The 19708-nt window shown below is 38.7% G+C and overlaps 1 protein-coding gene across 8 annotated transcripts in view; it reads right to left on the bottom strand.

The window, feature by feature from the left end:
* ATOSA (atos homolog A) overlaps nucleotides 1-19708 on the bottom strand; it is a 110531-nt gene that overhangs the window by 76295 nt on the left and 14528 nt on the right. Inside the window, exons 1-2 of one of the 8 annotated variants that reach the window (XM_019747075.3) lie at nucleotides 8419-8666; nucleotides 7004-7118 (exon numbers count right to left, since the gene is read on the bottom strand). In XM_019747075.3, coding sequence (XP_019602634.3) covers nucleotides 7004-7019 — 16 coding nt within the window. In that variant the 5' untranslated portion in view covers nucleotides 7020-7118; nucleotides 8419-8666. Of the gene's footprint in view, nucleotides 1-7003; nucleotides 7119-7443; nucleotides 8381-8418; nucleotides 8667-19708 lie in introns of those variants that run through there. The other 7 variants (XM_019747071.3, XM_019747077.3, XM_019747070.3 and 4 more) reach the window with 7 other exon arrangements.

Below are 19708 nucleotides of genomic sequence, written 5' to 3' on the forward strand. Positions count from 1 at the left end.
GGTATAAAGGAAACAAGACGGCTGAAACAAAGAACAACAAAGCCCATTTAATAAATAATAATAGCTAACATTAATTGAGCACTTTAGATAGGGTAGTCAGAGAAAGCATCTCTGAAATGTGACATTTAAGCCAAGACCAGCAGAATGTCAAGGAGTTACCAATGTGAGGACTGGACAGAAAGGCTTTTCAGAAGAAATAGTGCATGTAAGGCCCTGAATGACAATCAAAACCCTAAAAGGTGGCCAGTGGGGCTAGGCATGGTGAACAAGGGGAGGAGATGCAAAAGGCTTTCCTATAATTTTACTGAATGAATAACTTTTATGTGGATAGGAAAATAAGAGAAAGCTCAGCTCATATTACTGCGAGGTGTCTTTGGTATTACATGTGAACTGCTGTCCAAATATTTTTACTAGCTACTGGCATTTTTACCCAGTCCATCCTATTTCAGTTTAATAAGAAAGTCTGACATAATCAAGAAACTATTCTGATTTTTTACCCACTTGAGCAAAGGCAGAATTAATGATTGACAAATTGACCTCAGTTTACCGACTCAGAAAAAAACAGTTTCCAGGTAACAATTTTGATCTTTCATTACAATAAAAGAGTCCGTATTAACTTATTCTAAGTTTAATATTCTCTCCATTTTTGAAATCCTTAGCCTCACATGGGGAGAAAACATTAGCATAATTAGGTACAAAGTTGAGAAGGGCAAAAGAAGAAATATAAATGTTCTTCGTTTAACAACTAATTTTTTATCTATATTTGTTCACAATGCAGAATGCTCAGGCCTCATGGGTGTCTTCACTTTTTGAAAAGGCAATCAACTTTTAAGTCACTCTGCCTATATATACATTTGTTGCTCAATTCTGCCTTTCAATTAATCTTTGTTCTCATCCTTCAAAGAAACGACAGTGTTTCATCCACTGAATCATTTTCTTCATACTGGACGACAGACGGAAGCATAGACAGGGAACCTCTACGCCAATCCCTTTAGTATCTGATTCTCAGAAGTTGTATCAAGCTGGCAATTATTTGACAGCTACTGATGTGTCCAGATCATAAGTGTAAATGGATGAGAGACCAACAGCGGCCAGTTTTTGACTTGAGGTTACGGTGAGTATACAAAACATGTCTAGCTGAATTAGCGCCTTTCTTTTGTCCTCCCCAGCTTTCCCTAAATGATGGATTTCTTAATTTAGAAAATGTCCAATGACAATAGCAGTTCACATTTGAATGTTTACTATGTGCCAGCCACCATTCTAAGCATACATGTTACAGACATTAACTTATTTAATCTTTAGCATAACCCTATTACTAACCCTATCAAAGCACTGTTATTTCCCCCATGGTGAAGACGAAGAAGCCGTGACACAGAAAAGGTAAGGAGCTTCCCAAGGTCATAATACTTACCAAATCGGTTTTGAGTTTCCCTCAAACCTATTTTTAAGCCAGTTTGGTCCCAATATTTTTTTCACATTTTAACAAAACTTACTGCTACCAGTCAGAGAGTTAAGAGCATGTACTCAAATTTACATGAAATCTGGGCTAGCCCTCTTACTAGCTGCGTACCAATGGACAAGTTATCAAACTTCCCTCCATGACTCAGTTTCATTTATCTATAAAATGGAGATGACAACAGCCTCTACTTCCTTGAGCAACTGTGAGGATTAAATGAGTTATATATGCAAACTACTTGGAACAGTGCATAGCACAAAGTATGTACAGGTATTAGCTGTTATTACTAATACTACCACCACCACCTCCATCTGGGAATATAGCAAAAGGTGCTCTATTTAATCTGGTCAACATTTCTTTTCGGCCAACACCTGTCATTTCTATTGTTTGCTTTACATTGGCTAACAATGTACTATTCTTAACAACTAACCTATGCAGCTAATTCCCTTGCTATTCTTTTCTAGTCCTCCTATTTCAGTTGCCTAGGAAGAAACTGTTTGAGGTTAACAGGGTTGCCTTAAACTATAAGTAAATTCATAAGCCACTGCAATACTAAGGCTAAAGCCTAAATTAGTAATATAATCAGAAAGGGGGTGTCTTAGTCCCTTTGGGCTGCTATAACAAAGTACCATAAACTAGGTGGCTTATAAACAACAGAAATTTATTTCTCACAGTTCTGGAGGCTAGAAAGTTCAAGATCAAGGAGCCAGCAGACTCAGTATCTGGTGGGAGCTGGCTTCCTCATAGATGGCTGTCTTTTCACTATAACTTCAGATGGTGGAAGGAGTGAGGGAGCTTTCTTGGGCCTTTTTTATGCGCGCACTAATGCCATTCACCAGGGCTTCACACTCATGACTTTATCACCTCCCAAAGCCTCCACCTCCTCCTACCATCACCTTGAGAGTTAGGATTTCAACATATGAAGTTTGGGGGAAAAGAAACATTCAATCTTTACCAAGGGGAAGAACTAAGGCAGCACTCCTTTCAATTTTAACCTCAAAAAATCAAATTGTTCGGTATTTTGCTTGTGGAACAAGTTTTGCATTAATAGTTTTTACTTAAGAATCATAAATGGCCTACAATGTGTTTAAATATGAATTGAAACACAGTATGTTTAAATTATTAATTATTGGTGATTTACTAGATTTTATAGGCCTTAATCTTCCATAAATTAATAAACTCAGATAACATTCGTAGAAATACTGGATGAAAAACTGTTTCTAACCAAAGCATAAAGCATAGCAATTGACATTTATCTTTTAAATTAAAAAGATTTTTATTCTACTCAGACTGTTGTACACCATAAACTTAAGACTTTGAAATTTGGGGAACTTTTGAAATCAAAATATAAGGTTATAATCCATTATTCTGAAATATGTTTTTATAGGAAAAAAACACCACTCATTCAAAAGTAAATAAAATTAGAAATAGCATACATTTATAACATAATGTTTTAACTACTTCTACATGAAGATCATACTTTAGACTTCGCTTGAAACACTGGACAGTTAATACACATCTAGGGCCAGGTCCAAACTTTACATACATCCTTGAGTACAAGGAAGGTTATTTAACCTTCCCAGCTGCCCAGCTCTACTCAGCCGTTAACATCATTTAAAAATCCATTCCCAGGAAGCTTAGTTGACCTATGTCACCCCTTACATAGAGAAATTAAGCTGTAATTGTAATAACAAATGACAGTATAAAGACATAAATTACACATAAATGGCAAGCATCCTTTTGTAGTTTTTGTATTTTTCTCAGATAACTATACATTAAAAACCGATTAAATCTGCTTGAGCCCTAGCAGGGTGACCACTATGAATATAAAATAAAACAAAATACTGTTAGGTTATTGCATATTTGATTATTTCCTTACCTTCGTTGAACATATTTTGTAAATAACCAACATACAAGCTTCTGTAACGTCTTGTTTAACGTGATCGAAGTTATCATTTAATTTATATCTACTATGTGGCAAACACTGTCATATTTCATTATAACAACCATGAAAAGTTGGAATTATCCCCATTTTACAGACAAAGAACCTGAGACTCTCAGGGATTAAGTAATTTCATGAAGACGACAGAGCTAGCCAGTAATGGAACAAGGATACAATGACAGCTCTGATTCCACAGCCTGTGCTAATGATAACATCAAAAGTCATCTTTGGCAGCACTGCCCAAGTAATGTTATGTAACTGCTTTAAAATTTTAAAAATAATAAAGGTTTACCTCACACAATGGTACAATACTATTGACAATTGTGAAATGGAGCCATCACACCATAGAGTTAACATCTTGGTTATCTGACAGTACAGTATACACTCTCCTGATATTCACTTAACCAACTAGCAAGATTGACCAGTGCTTTCCGTACCTTCCATAAAAGCAAACTAACAGACACTAGCAGCTAATAGGGCATAGCAGGCCCTCAACTACCGTTTTGTTATAACGTTGATGAGAAAAAAATTGATTCACAGATGGGTGTCTGTGTGGAGTTAGCACGTTCTCCTCACGTCTTCCTGGGTTTTCTCCAGTTTCCTCCCACATTCCAAAGATACCCATGTGAGGTGAACGGCATGTCTAAATTGTCCCAGTCTGAATGAGTGTGAGTGTGTGATGAACCCAGAGATGGAGGGGCATCCTGTCCAGGGTGGTTCTCCCTACTTTGTGCCCTGAGCAGCTGGGAAAGGCTCCGGCCACCTGCAACCCTGAACTGGAATAAGTGGGTTGAAAAACAATTAATTCCTTGTTTTTATTAATCTTTCTTAAATGCATGTATAGCTCACATTTCAATGTTTAATATTAGAAGCATTTAGGGTCTTTATTTAGAAGTTTGGTGATGTTTTTGTGACCAGAAATATGCCATAGGAACTTACCTCTTGTTTATATCAATTAGCCTATGGGAGAATTGGTTTCGTTATATGTTGTTTTGCTTAAAGTCGCAGTTTCCACAACGACATTCAGTGAGGACTGACTGTACTTTTAGTTGCCTGCATACTTTTACTTCAACTAGTTAAGTTGTATGCTTCACTAGTATCTGGTGTTAGTTTAGAAACCTGTTTATTCCACTAGATAATAACTAATTTATTTGAATATTATGTAAACCAATGAAATGAGTGCAAAAAAAGTTATTTCTGTGAAAACTATGTTGAATGCTTTGGAAAGAGCATATTTTGATGAACGTAATTTTGATGAACATACATTCCCTCTCCCACCAAAACAAATTCCTATAGACTATCACCTATAAAATTGTGTGAAACATTAACAAATAATTTTAAAAAATTTTAAATGTAGAAGATTCCACGCTCAGATTGCTCTGCAAAGTCCTACTCCACATTAAACAAAACTGAAATCTTAGGTATACGTTACTGGTGTAGCTTATACAAAAAAAAATCATACTCTGAATAACAGACCCTATTTCACCCACCAAAATGGCCTTGATCCTACATCAAAAGACAGGCAAAATAATTAAGGCTGTTATTTTTTATAATTTCCCACTTACACTGACTTTTTCAACTAGCCAACCATCACACTTAATCATGTATGTAAGAGGCTCCTATTGTACTTATTTAGAAACTCTCTGAAGCACAGCTGGATCTCACTAAGTAAATATCTCAAAGTTTCTACATTAGATTTCATACACTTGACTGAGATTCTGAATGAATATCTGAAAGGTTCTCCTATTTACTTTCACTTTATAGAGAACTTAGTGTTAAGCATGGTTATCAAGTTCTTTAGCCCAGAGACAAGAAGTGATAAAATTAAAAGAAGGCAAGAATAAGCATGTTAGCAACAAAAATGTTGACAGCATGGGAATTTAAAAGTCAAATCCAAAAAAAAAAAAACCCCAACCAAATCGGCTGAAGTGGTTTAAGCTGGGGGCAAAAAACCCAAATCTTATAAATCTAAGTATCTCTTCAGGGCATTTGTATATTACTACGAGTACAAACTTTACATTTATAATAATGTCCCTTTATTGTTACATAAAGATTAAACTACATTGATTCTATAATATCCTTTTTTTTAAAGGGCAAGGAAGCATTACTATTTTAGAGGTCGGCCCATATAGCATGATTACAATTGAAAATATTTTGGGGATTTAAAAGGTCAAGTTTCAGTTATCCAGAAAATTCACTCATAGAACAGTTTCTTACATACCAACATAGAAAAGGGAAGTATTGCTGTCATCTAGCTAAGTGCTGCCCATAACAATGCAGAACAACAAAAAACCCCAAAACAAATAGCGACTTTGATTTTATTTGCTTGTTTATTCTGAGATGCAATTACTGACCTTGGTGCCACTTTTCCAAAGTCACTGATGTAATCTAAAAGTCTAAACTTGGCATTCTACACAACCAACCTGCTCAGTAGCAACACACTTGCAAATACTTCATGCATAAATACCTGATTTTAAGAAACAGCCAAACACTTAAAACTAATTTAAGCCACTAAATTTAAGTGTGGCTTTCTCCACTTCTTTCTGGTGAATTTTAAAAGACGTTAGTACCAAAGACATATTTTAACAAGAAAAGAAAATTTGTCTTTCTAATCCACTTTGGAAAAAGTATATGGAAAAAAATAACCAGTTTAATATATATATTTTTAACAATGAGCATCTAATTCATATGAGGATAAATTAACATTTTCACTCCTAAAGTCTCAGATTTGGAAGGAACTTTGTCATCTAGTCCAACTCTCTACCAAACATAATAATCTTCTTCCAGCTATCTTCCTTGGAATCAAATCTCCATTTGAATGAGAAGCCTTTACTCCTAACTACTACTATATTAAAATCTTCTAATCTTGGCCCATGCCATTAATCAAAAGAAAACTGATTATAAATGAATTTTCAATTCCTTTAAAGTCCTTAAAAAATACTGTGTATGCGTTATTCTCAAAAGTCTTGAAAATACAGGTTTGGAAAGGAAATAACATACTTACCTATCACTAGGGATTTTAACAGCCCTAACTGTCAATATATTGATACACTGAATAAGGCCCTGGAGTATTTTGCAAAGTTTTAGAGTTTGCCCCAAGTGCAAAAATCAGCTAATGAAAGCAATACTAACAATAAAATAATATTTGTCAACTTAAACAATCTTTACATTTTCTCAACTTATCAAGTTCAAATTCTTAAGTTGAAAAAGCTTCTAAACTTCTTTAAAACTGAAGTTAGATTGACTTTCCCTAAAAATGAGTAATGCAAGTCTAAAATGACACCAAGTATTGTGGCAATATACGAATGCTGTTCTTGAAAATTTCATTTTGAGTTTACGCTAGAATCTCTCTTGAAACTACTACTTCACAAACAGTTTTGAAGAATGTATCCTCCGCTCTAGACCCTAACTCTTCCATGTACACTGCTCTACCTTACCAGCTGGAATCTGTAACAGAAACAAGTAATCCTACGTAACACACTGAGTTGATCCTGCCACAAAATTAGGTTAGCGATTCTAAAATGGGGAATGGGGGAAAAAAATAATAATAAAATAAATAAGTAAGTACACAAATAAATAAATAAATACTGAAATAAATCATTTACCTCGGTCTGGCTTCATTTTCACATCCAATTTCAACCCAGGGTGCTGTGAAATACACGTATGGGTTCTTTCAACAGGCTCGCCGCTGATTCTGTGGTTACTGCTGTTTGCAAAATGCTAAAAGAGACCAAAATAAAATTAATCAGGTCCTGCTCTAACACTCAGTCAGACCTTGCAAGAAAACTACTGTTAAGTTAGGCCTCTTCCTGGCACTAACTGAGGTGACAGCACCATCGGCAGGTTTGAAAAAAGCAAAACTCTTTTTGCACCACCTCCCCCATCTCCTCCGGACCGAGCACCCCTCTTCCCCGCCCCTGTGGTTTCCAGGCCAAAGTGTCCTTCTTTGACACAGTGTCTCAGAACCAAAAGGAAGATCTATTTATAACCTAGAGGTACAGGCAAGGAAAAAAAAAAAAAATTCAAGCAACACAAGCTAACTAACCCCTTTGTAAAAAACGCCGCTGGGAACAGTGGCACCTCCGCAGTGGCTGGTATAGAAATTCTCCGACCTGGTGCCTGGGCGCAGGACACTCTTTAAGACCCCCTGGCGCCTTCCCAATCGCTCCCCTCGGCCCGCAGAGCCTCACCTGTGTAATTACCCTCTGGCTAGCCTTCTTGCAGCTACCGCGGCCAAGTTTACACAATAAGAGGATCAGAAAGCTACGCGAGTCATCTCCTTGCGCCCAGCCCCCAGCCCCCAGCCCCAAACGAACTCTACGGGGCTGTCCCGGGTCGCCCCCTACCACCCCTAGCTCTGCGTGGCCAGGCCACAGGTCTGCCCCAGGCAAAGGTTCACGGCCGAGCCGCGCAGCCAGCCCGCTGCGGGCCCCTTCCGTCCCGTGCGGCCCGGGACTTCCTTCAGCCCCGCCGCACCGAGCGCCGCGCCTGCCCCTTTCCCCGCCGGAGAGTTGTTTTCATGGCTCCCTCGGCCGACCTCTGCTGCCTAACTCGCTCTCTTCTCCCGTCCCGATCCCTCCTCCTCTTGGCACTTCTCTCCGCCGCTCAGCCGGCGACTCACATCACACTCCCACCTCAGACCCGAGGCTCCGAGAGGCGCAGGGCGGGCAAGAACGGAGCGTGGCGCGCAGCGCCCCCCGAGGCTGCGTTAAGGGACCATCGGGGCCCGAGACTACAAGCCCGACGCGGCTCCCCTGCGCCCCTGTGGCCATCCACCCCCGCCTCAGCTGCCGCCTCGCTCTGCTCCCAGCGCTCAGCCCTAGCCCCGCCCGACTCGCACCCAAGCCCTGCGGCCCCCGGCCGGCCCGCCTGCCCCGTGCCTCTGCCAGCTCCTCGCCCGCCCGCTGTCTCTAGCTCTGGCGCCTCAGCTGGGGTCCCCCTCGCTTGCCCAGTTCTTTCTCTGCTGTTTGCCCTGTCAAAACACTGCCCGGATCACGTGTCCTAACAACAGCCAACCCACCGCTCGTCACTTCCTCCCTGGCGGCCTCTGCGGCGGGCGCCCGGTTGTTATGGCAACGCCCCGCGCGCCCCGGGGCGCTAGCTGCGGGGTCTGGGTTTCCGTGCAGGTGCGGGTCGGCTGCCCGAGCGCGGGGCATGCGGGCTGCGTGCGGCCCCCGGAGCCGGAAGGCCAGAGACGCGCGGAGCGCTCGGGCGCGCGCTCCTGCCTGCGCTCTGAGCCGGCTGCGGCGCGTCTGGGACCAGGAATCCGAGCTGCGCTATTAGAGCACAGGGTAACTGGGGAGATGTCATCCGAGGGCCTGCCCCAGACGTGAAGGATAATTATAGTCTCCTCCTCCACCCGGGATGCTGGCGCAGAGTTGTTATCGAGCCTCAAGTGGATTGCGGCGCACAGTGGAACCGGGTCTAACGTAACGTGGTCGGAACAGGAGAGTAGCCATATGCGTCAGGCATTGAGGAGTTTAAGAACAAGCCCCCTCACCCCAGATTTCCCAAGTCACTAGGGAGTTTGGTAGGATTCGGAACGCAAGCTCCTGAGGCACTGGCTGTACTAAAAATAACTTTTATAACATCTGAAACACTGACTCATGCCAGAAGGACACTTCTGACACCGTGTTATTGTTGGGGAGCTGTAATTTTCTTGTTGTGCTGTAACAATGTGACATTACACTTTGTGTTGTGATGTTGTGTCATCCCTCAAACACAAACAGATGACAAGGATCTGCTGTAATTTAAAAAAGCAATCCTAACAAGCACTAAAGCTATTAGCTACTCAGTTTATAGGCAAAGTACATGTGGGGTTGTGAGCTCAAAACAGGCAAGGAGAAGTACTAAATTTGCCATGCTCTTTGGTTTCATTAGAAAAAGCCTTTTTTTTTTTAGAAATAATTTTGCATACAAGAATCACAACAGGAAGGTATTAAGATAAATCTAAAGGTTATTTACTTTGGTCTTTGTATTCTTCTGTGGTTTCCAAGGTTTTACCGTATGTATCACTTTTACATCAGAAAAGATTTTGTAAAGTACAAGATTGGAAATTGCATTTTTTTTGTTTGCCTGACAGCCATCAAATACCTGAAATTTCTATTATGAAAAATTAGTAATATTTTCCAGATGTGTTGATATGTACTATAAAATTACATTCTCAACTGCCTTAAGATTGTATCTAGTCAAAACAGGACAAAACATACAGGAAGGTATCATTTAATTTTCAAAGAAATGTTCTGGTATTATTAAGGTAAAACTTCTGACAAATGGCAACGATTCCTTAATCTATGTAATGGCTACAAATGTTAACTCTCAGTAGATTTGACTTTGATATTATTGAATATTGTATTATGTAGTTTCTTTTATGAACTGACATTTTACTTGTTTTACAATCACTTCTCAATTAACCTTCGTAATGGGAGACAGAAAGAACAGTTACAGATAATCCAAAATCCTAAATTTAGCACAACAGCTGGGACCAGATAGATAACAGCTATTGTAAAAGGCTTACTGGGTGAACAAGGCAGCAGGATCTGTGGTTTAGTTCCTCTTCCTCTGCTTAATTTGCAAGAGGTACAAAGACCAGAAAAAATATTGAAAGTAGAAGCTGAGAATATTGGATAATTTGGAGCGCTAACTAAAGAATTCTCTTTTAAATAATTAACAGCCCATGGATAAATGATGCTGTCTGAACATTTGTTAGACTATCTGGAAGCTTTTCATTGAGAATTGTAAGTCTGTTTAAAAATTGGAGATCATTATGGCAGTGGAAAAAGTATTTAAAAGAGGTGTGTTTTTAGTTATTCCTATTATTGTTTCATTCACCCAGCACACGTTTACTGAGCACTCACCATCTGCTAGGTACATGCTAGTCCCTGAGAATACAAAAGTCACCTAAAACAGGGTCACTACTCTCATGGAGCTTCTAGTACAACTATAGTTGCATGGCCTTGGTCAAGTCACACTCTTCAGCCTTCTTTCACCTATAAAGGTGAGGTGTTTGGACTCTGACAGTAATCTCTTTTCTTTCTAATTCTAAAACAATCCTGTAATTGCATAAAACATGCCCAGAGTGTGTGGAAATAAAAACCTACATACAACGGCAATTCTAAGTGTTGGTGACAAATATGTTTGTACCTTGGGGCACCCAAGCGAAACAAACATCTCTGGTTCATATTTGGAAAGGAGTGAGGGTGGGTGAAGCACGGAAGTCAAAACAGCTGGCAAGACCATACCCCTCTTCCATGTAATTTGTTCTCCATTTTGTTTTCCCCTAGTAGTCCAAAGACTTATGAGTAATTAACTTCAAAAAAGTTAACTCATCTTCAGCAAAGAGGTAATCCCCTCAACATTTTTTGTTGTTGTTGAAATGAGCATTGTATAACAAAACTGTATATTTAATGGTCTCTATAAGTTCTCTTACTGATGAAGGTAACTGGTTTGCTCACTTATGTGATACAAGGCTATTACCATACCCAAGGCCATGGAAGCAGTCCGGGCTGTGAGAATGAGCTCCACCGAAGTAGGGACTGGTGCCTTTTTCTTCTTGTATCTCTAGCACCAAGCAAAGGACCTGGCACAGAGTGGGAGCTCAATACTGATAAAATTTTCTTGTACATGCCCACAAACTGGACCTCTAATACTGATGGGCATTTTCTCTGCAGTGAGATCAAGCTAGAGTGTTGGGAAATCATTGGGTGGCACAAACTTCATAAGTGAAGGATACATTTTCATTACACTTTTGGTGTTTTCTCATAATAGTAGGAACATGTTGTGGGTTGAATTGTGACCCCTAAAATGATATGTTGAAGTTCTAACCCCTGTACCTGTGAATGTGAACTGATTTGGAAATAGGGCCTTTGCAGATATAATAAAGTTAAGATGAAGTCATGCTAGGTTGGGATGAGCCCAAAATCCAATTACTACGGTCCTTATAAAGTGAGAGAGATTTGAAGACAGAGGACATACAGGGAAGATGGCCATGTGACAATGCATTAGAGACTGGAATGATGCTGCAAGCCAAAGAACGCAAAAGATTGCTGGGAGACACCAGCATCAGTAAGAGCAAGTGAGGATTTCCCCCCCAGAGACTTCAAGGGGAGGATGGCCCTGCTGATGCGTTGATGTTGTTCTTTTTGCCTTCAGAACTGTGGGAATCAATTTCCGTTTTTAGCCACTCAGGTTTGTTGCATTTTGTTACTATAGCTCTAGGAAAGTAATATAGAACTTTAACAAAGAATGCTGCCATCGTTTGTTCTTGGCCTGTAAATTGTGTTGCTGATATTGCCAAGTTTTCTAAAAGTTCCAGGTTCTGAATGGTCACCAAATTGTGGAGATCTTTATTTCTGTACAAATTACAGTAAATCAGTTGCAAATGTGAAGAAAATCTCTCAAGTGTCACAAAGGAACAACCTTACAACCTACAGTTAAGGAAATGGTCATGAATAAGTGGTTGAAAATCATCAAGTGAAAATAGGCTATTTTAAATATGGTGATTGGTAGATCTGTTTCATCATAAACTATTGTGGAAATAAACAATAGTACAATTAATTAAAATGTATAAATAAATCTAGTCTTGCACAGTAACTAGAAAAATAAATCAAACTGTGTACTTTTGTTCTTGAAGCAAAGAGATGAAAGGCAAACTATCCTTTCCATAGCTAAATCGTTTCCAGTGACTCATTTTAAATTTATTGCAGGTCAATTTTTCTAAGGGGGAAAGATTGGGGAGTCATTGCTAAGGTATTGGTTCATGTGAACAACCCTCCACCTTCCCTTAAATTGGTTGGGTGGTTTGTCCTCTCCTGTTTGTCTATCTTCTGTAACCACAGGTATAAGGAAGTGAAAAATGATTCTGGTTCCTGCCTGCAGAAGCGACTGTAGTACTAATACAAAAGCCTGTAAACTTCAAACCATGGAAACCTTTACTCTGAACGTTTGCTGAGCTACTGAAGTTCTCTGAACTGTCAAGACTTAAGATGTTTTCAAAACTTAATAATAATTGCTCACTTTTGTGACAGTAATTGTGCTTGGTACTTCACATATATTATATATTTGATCATATCACCCTCTCATCTTGTGGATTAGGAAACTGAGGCTCAGAGAGATGAATAACTTTCCCAAGGCTACAGTTAATAAGTGGAAGGAAACTGCTTCCTAAATGGACTCATTTTAATTTCCATTACAACTTTATGAAGTAGGTTAAATTATTCCAAGATTTTCAAATGGGGACACTAGGCTCAGAAACATTGAGAATGGTTGCACATTTAGAATGTAAATTGGTTTATATAAACTTAGGCTCAATGCTTTGAGATACAAGTTCTAAACAGAATGGCTCTGGTTTATTTTATGTAAACTCCAAAGAGCAAATAGTCACACTTAGTTGATCATAGCAGCTCACATTTCTTGAGCACTTTAGTAAGCATTATACTGAGTGCTTCATAGGTATTAGTTCATGTAATTTTCACAACATCCCTATGAAGTATTGTTATCCCTATTTTATAATCAAAGAAACAGGAAAAGGGAAGTTAAATAACATGCCCAAAGTCAAGCAATTAGGAAGTGGCAGAGCCAGGATTCGTACCTAAGGAGCATTAGTATAGAGTATAAATTCTTAACCACTACCTGATACTGGTCCCATTTAGTTTGGTTTTCCACCCAAACTCTGCACGTTCCTGCCACTAAGCCTTTGTCATTTCCCCCACATAATATCCCTCCCCACTCCCCAATTCCTCTCGAAACCCTTCTGGACTTTTAGGAACCCCAAGTCTTACCCCACAATGCTTTCTAGAGCCTACACTCACACACACACACATCTGTTTTTTCTCAGAACACATATTTTATTAATGATCTTAAAACCACATATTCATTTCATCTCTTTAAGGGCAGAGATGACCTGTGGTCTCAAGTTCCTTTGCATTTTTTGTGTTGAGTGGCACTATCCTGGCAAAGACTCAAATGATTATTGAAGACCTGAAGCCATCACTATTCTGTAGAACTGCTCCAGCTAATACAGTAGCCAATGGCCACATCTGGCTGTTGAGTACTTGAAACGGAACTACTGAAACTGAGAGAACTTTCATTTTCTTTTTTTTTTTTAATTGGGGAATATTGGGGAATAGTGCACCCGCCCAGGGCCCATCAGCTCCAAGTCGCCGTCCCTCAACCTAGCTGTGGAGGGCCCAGCTCAGCTCCAAGTCCAATCATGATCCCCAATCTTTAGTTGCAGGGGGCGCAGCCTACCACCCCACGCAGGAACCGAACCAGCAACCCTGCTGCAGAGAGCTCTCCCTCCAACCAACAAAGCCATCTGCTCCCCCAACACGCCCCCCCAACCCCAAGACCAGCGGGAGCTCGCCATCCCCAATCCAGCTGTGGAGGGCGCAGCTCACTGGCCCATGTGGGAATTCAACCAGCAACCCTTTTGCTCAGAGCTCACGCTCCAACCAACTGAGCCATCCGTCTGCCCTATTTTAATTATTTTAAATATAAATTTAATGACTGATTCTTGGTTCCATTATTAGAAAACCAAGTATGTTTGGAACAAGTTGGATATATGAGTCTACTTTTTCCAACTGCAAATTTTAGAAATTCTAAATATAAATCAATTATTTCTAATGAAAATTTAGCATCCAATTTGAAATGTGCTGCAAGTGTAAAATATGAACCAGATTTTGAAGATTTAGTATGAAAAAAGCAGAATGTAAAATATCTCTATTAATATTTTTGAAATATTGATTACATTTGAAATTATCATACTTTAGATATATTGAGTTTCTTTTCATTTTTTTAAGTACTCCAATTGGAAAGTGTAAAGTTACATATGTAACTCACTTAGTATTTCTATTTCACAGGACTGCCCTAGGGCTTAGTGGCTTAGTAGCTTAGCAGCAACAAGACAAAAGACATTTGAAAATCAGCTATGCTCTTCAGCCAAATGATGTCTTCTAGCAGAGCACATTCTGGGCTAAGGGAACTTGCTGCTTTCCCTTTTCCCGTCAAGAGTTCCATGCATCCTAATGAGACTTGAATGTATCACAGCAGTGAATGACCCTTCAAAATACACACTTTAAACCCAGTAGAGTTTTCCCAGAAGTTATTTTTATCTTCATGCCTGTTAAAGAATCACACACAGAACTAACTACTTTACTCCAAACACTGAGCTATTTTCAGAAGCAGCGATGGGTGGACTTCACCAAACAGTTAAATTCTTCATGATCTGATAGAGACATTAAGTCTGTTATAAATCAAGTTACTGATCCTTTAAATCTTTTCATCAGAATATATCAGTTCATTGCATCTTAATGAGAATTCTATGATGGTGATGTACATGGTAAAAAAAAAAAGAATTCATACCATTTGACCTGAAAAGTAGATATAAACAATAGCAGTAATCTCCATTTCAAAATGTACATAATAAACTAAATGATCAGATATTTCAGAAAAATCGTTTTTGAGTTTTCATCTTCAAAATGGTTCATAAGAAGAATCTTTCCTTAGGTTATTATGTTAGGTTTTAGGAAAGAAATAAAAGGTTTGTAAAACTGCACAAAAATAATGCAGAAAATCCCCAACTCCTTTTCACAAATGGGAATACTCTTAATTGAAACTAAATTCTTCACATGTACCAGATAGAGTACGATAAAGTAATCTGTAATTTTTTTTAATAAATCAAATTTCTGCTGCTTCTATCAGAACCCAAATGCTCAATGCAGCATAAAGAGAATTCGAGAAGTAATTCCTTTATTTGCCTGCAGTATATAATCTCAATAATTCCATACTGCCATGCTTCTGAGAGAATGAACATCTGCTACCTTCTCATTCCAAATAGCACAGGCAAAATTCTGTACTTGCAACTCAATGTAAATGGTCTTTGTTTCCAAAATGTTATTTCTGTCTAATATAGTTTAATTCAATTCATCATTCATTGAACTTTGTATGCCAAATAGTTTGCTGGGCCCTAGAGAGACAGAAACCAGAAAAGCAAAGACCTTCAAAAATTTTGTTAAACCAAAAGGATACAGCCATGTAACTTAACAACTACAATTTAGTTTGATGAAGCAATAAAAAACAAAACAAAACAAAAAAAAAATCACGCATAAAGAAAATAAGTGATATAAAGAAGAAAAAGTTGCTTCTCTCTAGGAGAGAAAGTTGCTAAAAAAGGAAAAGAGAACATATTGGCTATGTGTTTTGAAGGATGAATAGGAGGTCATCAGACAGGCAAATGGGATGGTATGGAGATGGGGAAACTTGCTCCTAAGAGACGAAACAGCATGACACCGAGGCATGGTAGAACATATTTTGTTCAAGATGCCAGATTACAAGGTCAGATTCAAGGAAGTTAAATGCAAGTAATAGGTACAATATTAGACAGAGGGGTTTTTTTGTGTTTTTTTGCCTTTGGCACCGGTTCTTCATCCGCCCCCATATCCACGTCTTTCCCATGTAACTTGCAGTCCCTCCCAGTAATATGTCAGAATACATTTCCCAGCTCCAGGTTCAGCCACATGAGTTGCTTTAATGAACAGAATGAGGCTGAAGTGACAGTTTTGAGCTAGATCTTAAGAGGTCTAGGCTGTTTGCTCTATTGTGACTGTGCCATTACCATGAAAAACAGATAGGTGCCTCAGCTAACCTGCTGGTCCCTAGAAGATTAGCCACCTCAGCTGACCCACAGATAAGCTCAGCTTTGATTAGCAGAACCACCACAGCCAACACATGCAGCTATGAATATAAATTGTAGTTTTAAGTCACTACATTTTGGAATGGTTTTTTGCACGGCATTATTGCAGCAATAGCAAACTCATTCAGCCATAGTACTGAATTGGAATTTTATCTTGTGGATGACAGAAAACTATAAAGGATTTTAATAAATAAACAATTAGATTATTTCACAAAGATGGCTTCAGCAGCAAAGTGGAAGATAGAGATGGAAAGAGGATGGTGGGAGAGGCAGTGGCACAGAACCTATTCCAAAGGTAAACTACAAAAGAAAGATCACAGAGGCCACTGAGGGCTGGGGTAGTGGTGGGGACTAGGGGTATAAAGTATTTCATTTTAGACACATTAATTTTGAAAATCCTATAAGCATCTAGACAGACATTCTGAAGGCAAAGAAAGCTTCTGCTTTGGAGCTTGGAGATGAAGTCCATCCAGATCAGATATATATGACTCAGAAATCATCAGCATAACAAATGGTACATACTTATGGGTGTAGATGAAGATATCATGGGATACAAGAAGGACGGGAGCTTAGCAATGTTGGCTGTTGCAGAATAAGTCAAATGAGGTAAGGACTGAGAAATATTCTTTTGATTTGGCAATCGTGTCACCCATAAGAGAGGGAACAATTTTGAAACTCTTTGACAAATGGACAGCGGTAGCCTGGGCCCAATTGAATTCACTGTGTATTCATAAAATAACTCACAATTGGGAAATTCACAGTATCATTGCTTTAAATCTGATCACTACTTCACACCAAATCAATGTGACATAATTCGGAGAATAGTTGATAGATTTACCCTGCGCACAAGTTTTGTGAATTGAGCATCATTTGTACTATTCCCCAGAAAGACCATTATCTATGACCTCACGAAGTGTTCCAGCTAAATCCAACATGCAGAGATTTCACAAAGATTGTTTTTCTGAGAGTAATGTACCTCAGAACTATTTTCTGATTTATAGGAATGTCACATACGAAAAAAAAACAAAAAACCCTCTCCAGCTCGTATTCCTAAGTGCCCATGTATTGAATTTCCCTTCAGGGTGCTGTAATCATGACATATTTTCCTCTCAATAAATCACGACTCATTTCTGACTCTTCATCAGGATACACCAGGATGACTCTAGGACTAGATAGTGACGGCTTGTCCAGCAAATGAAATCCACACAGCAACCAGTGAACATAAAATAAAATCACTATGGCTGTTTGGATTGTTAGATATTGATACAGGACAGACCCTCATTACTGCTTTTAAAAGTAAGGCAGCACTTAGCCAAGGTGCCTCAGGGTACCTGCCTCATTTGTAGCCCCCCCCCCCCTTTTGCCATGTGACCCTACCTCCCTGGCCACAGGTGATGGGACTTGGGATCCATCCCTGACCTATAGGTAACCCTTTATAGGCCGGCAAGCTCTTAAGTCAAGAACTGCAATTAGACTGCTGGAGGTGCTGCCAGCCCCAAATGCTGGGAATGATGGTCCATTTTTCCTGAAGCTTGGCTGTACTCCTGCTGACGTTTCTTTGTCTTCCTTGCATGGCTTCATGAATCCTTCCTATAAACCCCTACAACAAAGGCAACCTGAGCATCTCTGATACTTGAAGCTGGAAAGAATCTAACACAATTTTACACTGCTTTTAAATCATGAGTAAAAATGTAAAGATACATTATCGCATTAGATTCCCTATACATGTCATTAATTATTCAATCAACGATATGTACTGATTATCTATTATATGGCAGACATGTACTAGCGTTAGGAATTTAGGAGTGAACAAGACTGACGTGACTCCTTCCTGTATGGTGCTGTGGTCTAGCCCGGAATACTTAGATTACTTGGATCTTAATATGAACTATATGGACAAACCTAAACTTAATATGTCTCAGAAGCTTGTGATCTACATTTGTTTGTTTTCTTTTGTTTTAAATACTCATGGTTTCCCCAATATATTACATTAATAAAGGTATAGTATTAAAATGCATGTCTTAATACTTTAAGGACACTTACACTTATATCAAAATAAAGTTTAGTTCAAAGCCTTCTGAGTTTTACCACATCTGAAACAAAGCAAATAGCAGGATTAACCAAATTGTAAACTATTAACTAGAACATGGTCCTTAAGCAGAGTCAGAAGCAAAGTAACAAATGAAGCTTGCAGAAATCAATCATAGAAGAGAATAAACTGATGACACTTCCATGCCAGGATTTTGCAATCGTGGTAATGTGCCACCTATAAATGAAAGTGAGTCCTAAAGAAAGAAAGCTGAACATTTTTCTTTATCCTAAGTAAAAGATAAATTGAAAATTAATGGCATGGTTTTTCCAAGATAACAAGGCCGAAAATAAAGATACAGGTGATTCATTAAACTAGATTGAAGAAAAATGGAGAAGATGGAATCTGGTGCTTGGTGAAATTGAAATGTCAAGGAAATGACATTGATGCCTCCTGCTTGTAACTCAATAGTCAAGCAAAAAATTTTAATGCTATATTTCTTAGACCGACTAAAATTAAGAGTGAATGTCTTTCTCAGTGGAGATAAGATGGTCCAGTGGGAGTAAAAAGTTGGGGGAACACTGTTAAGCTCTTCAGAGTTTCTCAGACTAGCTATTTACTTGGAGCACCAAGGGACTGATATGCTCTAACCGTATATCCCCAAAAATAAGACCTAGCTGGACCATCAGCTCTAATGCGTCTTTTGGAGCAAAAATTAATATAAGACCTGGTCTTATTTTAATGTAATATAAGACCGGGTCTTATATAATGTAATATAATAATAAGACCTGGTCCTATTTTAATATAAGACTGGGTATAATATAATATAATATAATATAATATAATATAATACTGGGTCTTGTATTAATTTTTGCTCCAAAAGATGCATGAGAGCTAATGGTACAGCTAGGTTTTATTTTCAGGGAAACATGGTAGTTATATTCTACCATTCAATTTTTTTCAGGCTTTCCTTCCAAGATACACAAATGCCTCAACACCTGAATTTTAAATTGCTGTATGAGACTTAGTCTGGTTACAATAGTACTGCCATAGAAATTATCTCTCATTGTTTTCAATTCAATAGGATGCAATTTAAATGTCTACAGTTCTCTAAGCAGAGAACACAGACAACATTAGAAATTAGAGAGATATGTGGTATATAAAATTGAAAACAACAAAAGAACAAGACAAACAAATGAAGAAACAAAAACTCATAGACACAGACAATAGTTTAGTGGTTACCAGAGGGTAAGCGGGGAGGGGGGTGGTAGATGAGGGTAAGGGGGATCCAATATATGGTGATGGAAAGAGATCTGACTCTGGGTGGTGAACACACAATGTGATATATAGATGATGTATTACAGAATTGTACACCTGAAATCTATGTAACTTTACTAACAATTGTCACACCAATCAACTTTAATAAAAATAAAAAAAGAAATTAGAGAGATGATGTAACTATTTCTACAGAAGATAATTTTAATTACCACAAAATTTTATTTGTATAATTTTATACAAACAAATTTGAGAATTAATATGAAGTCGATAATCTTATGGAAAATATAAACCATAAAATGGAATCAAGAACTG

This window comes from Rhinolophus sinicus, chromosome 3, assembly GCF_057876585.1.
Source record: "Rhinolophus sinicus isolate RSI-liver-muscle chromosome 3, RSI-T2T, whole genome shotgun sequence".
In the NCBI taxonomy this organism is placed as follows: Eukaryota; Metazoa; Chordata; class Mammalia; order Chiroptera; family Rhinolophidae; genus Rhinolophus; species Rhinolophus sinicus.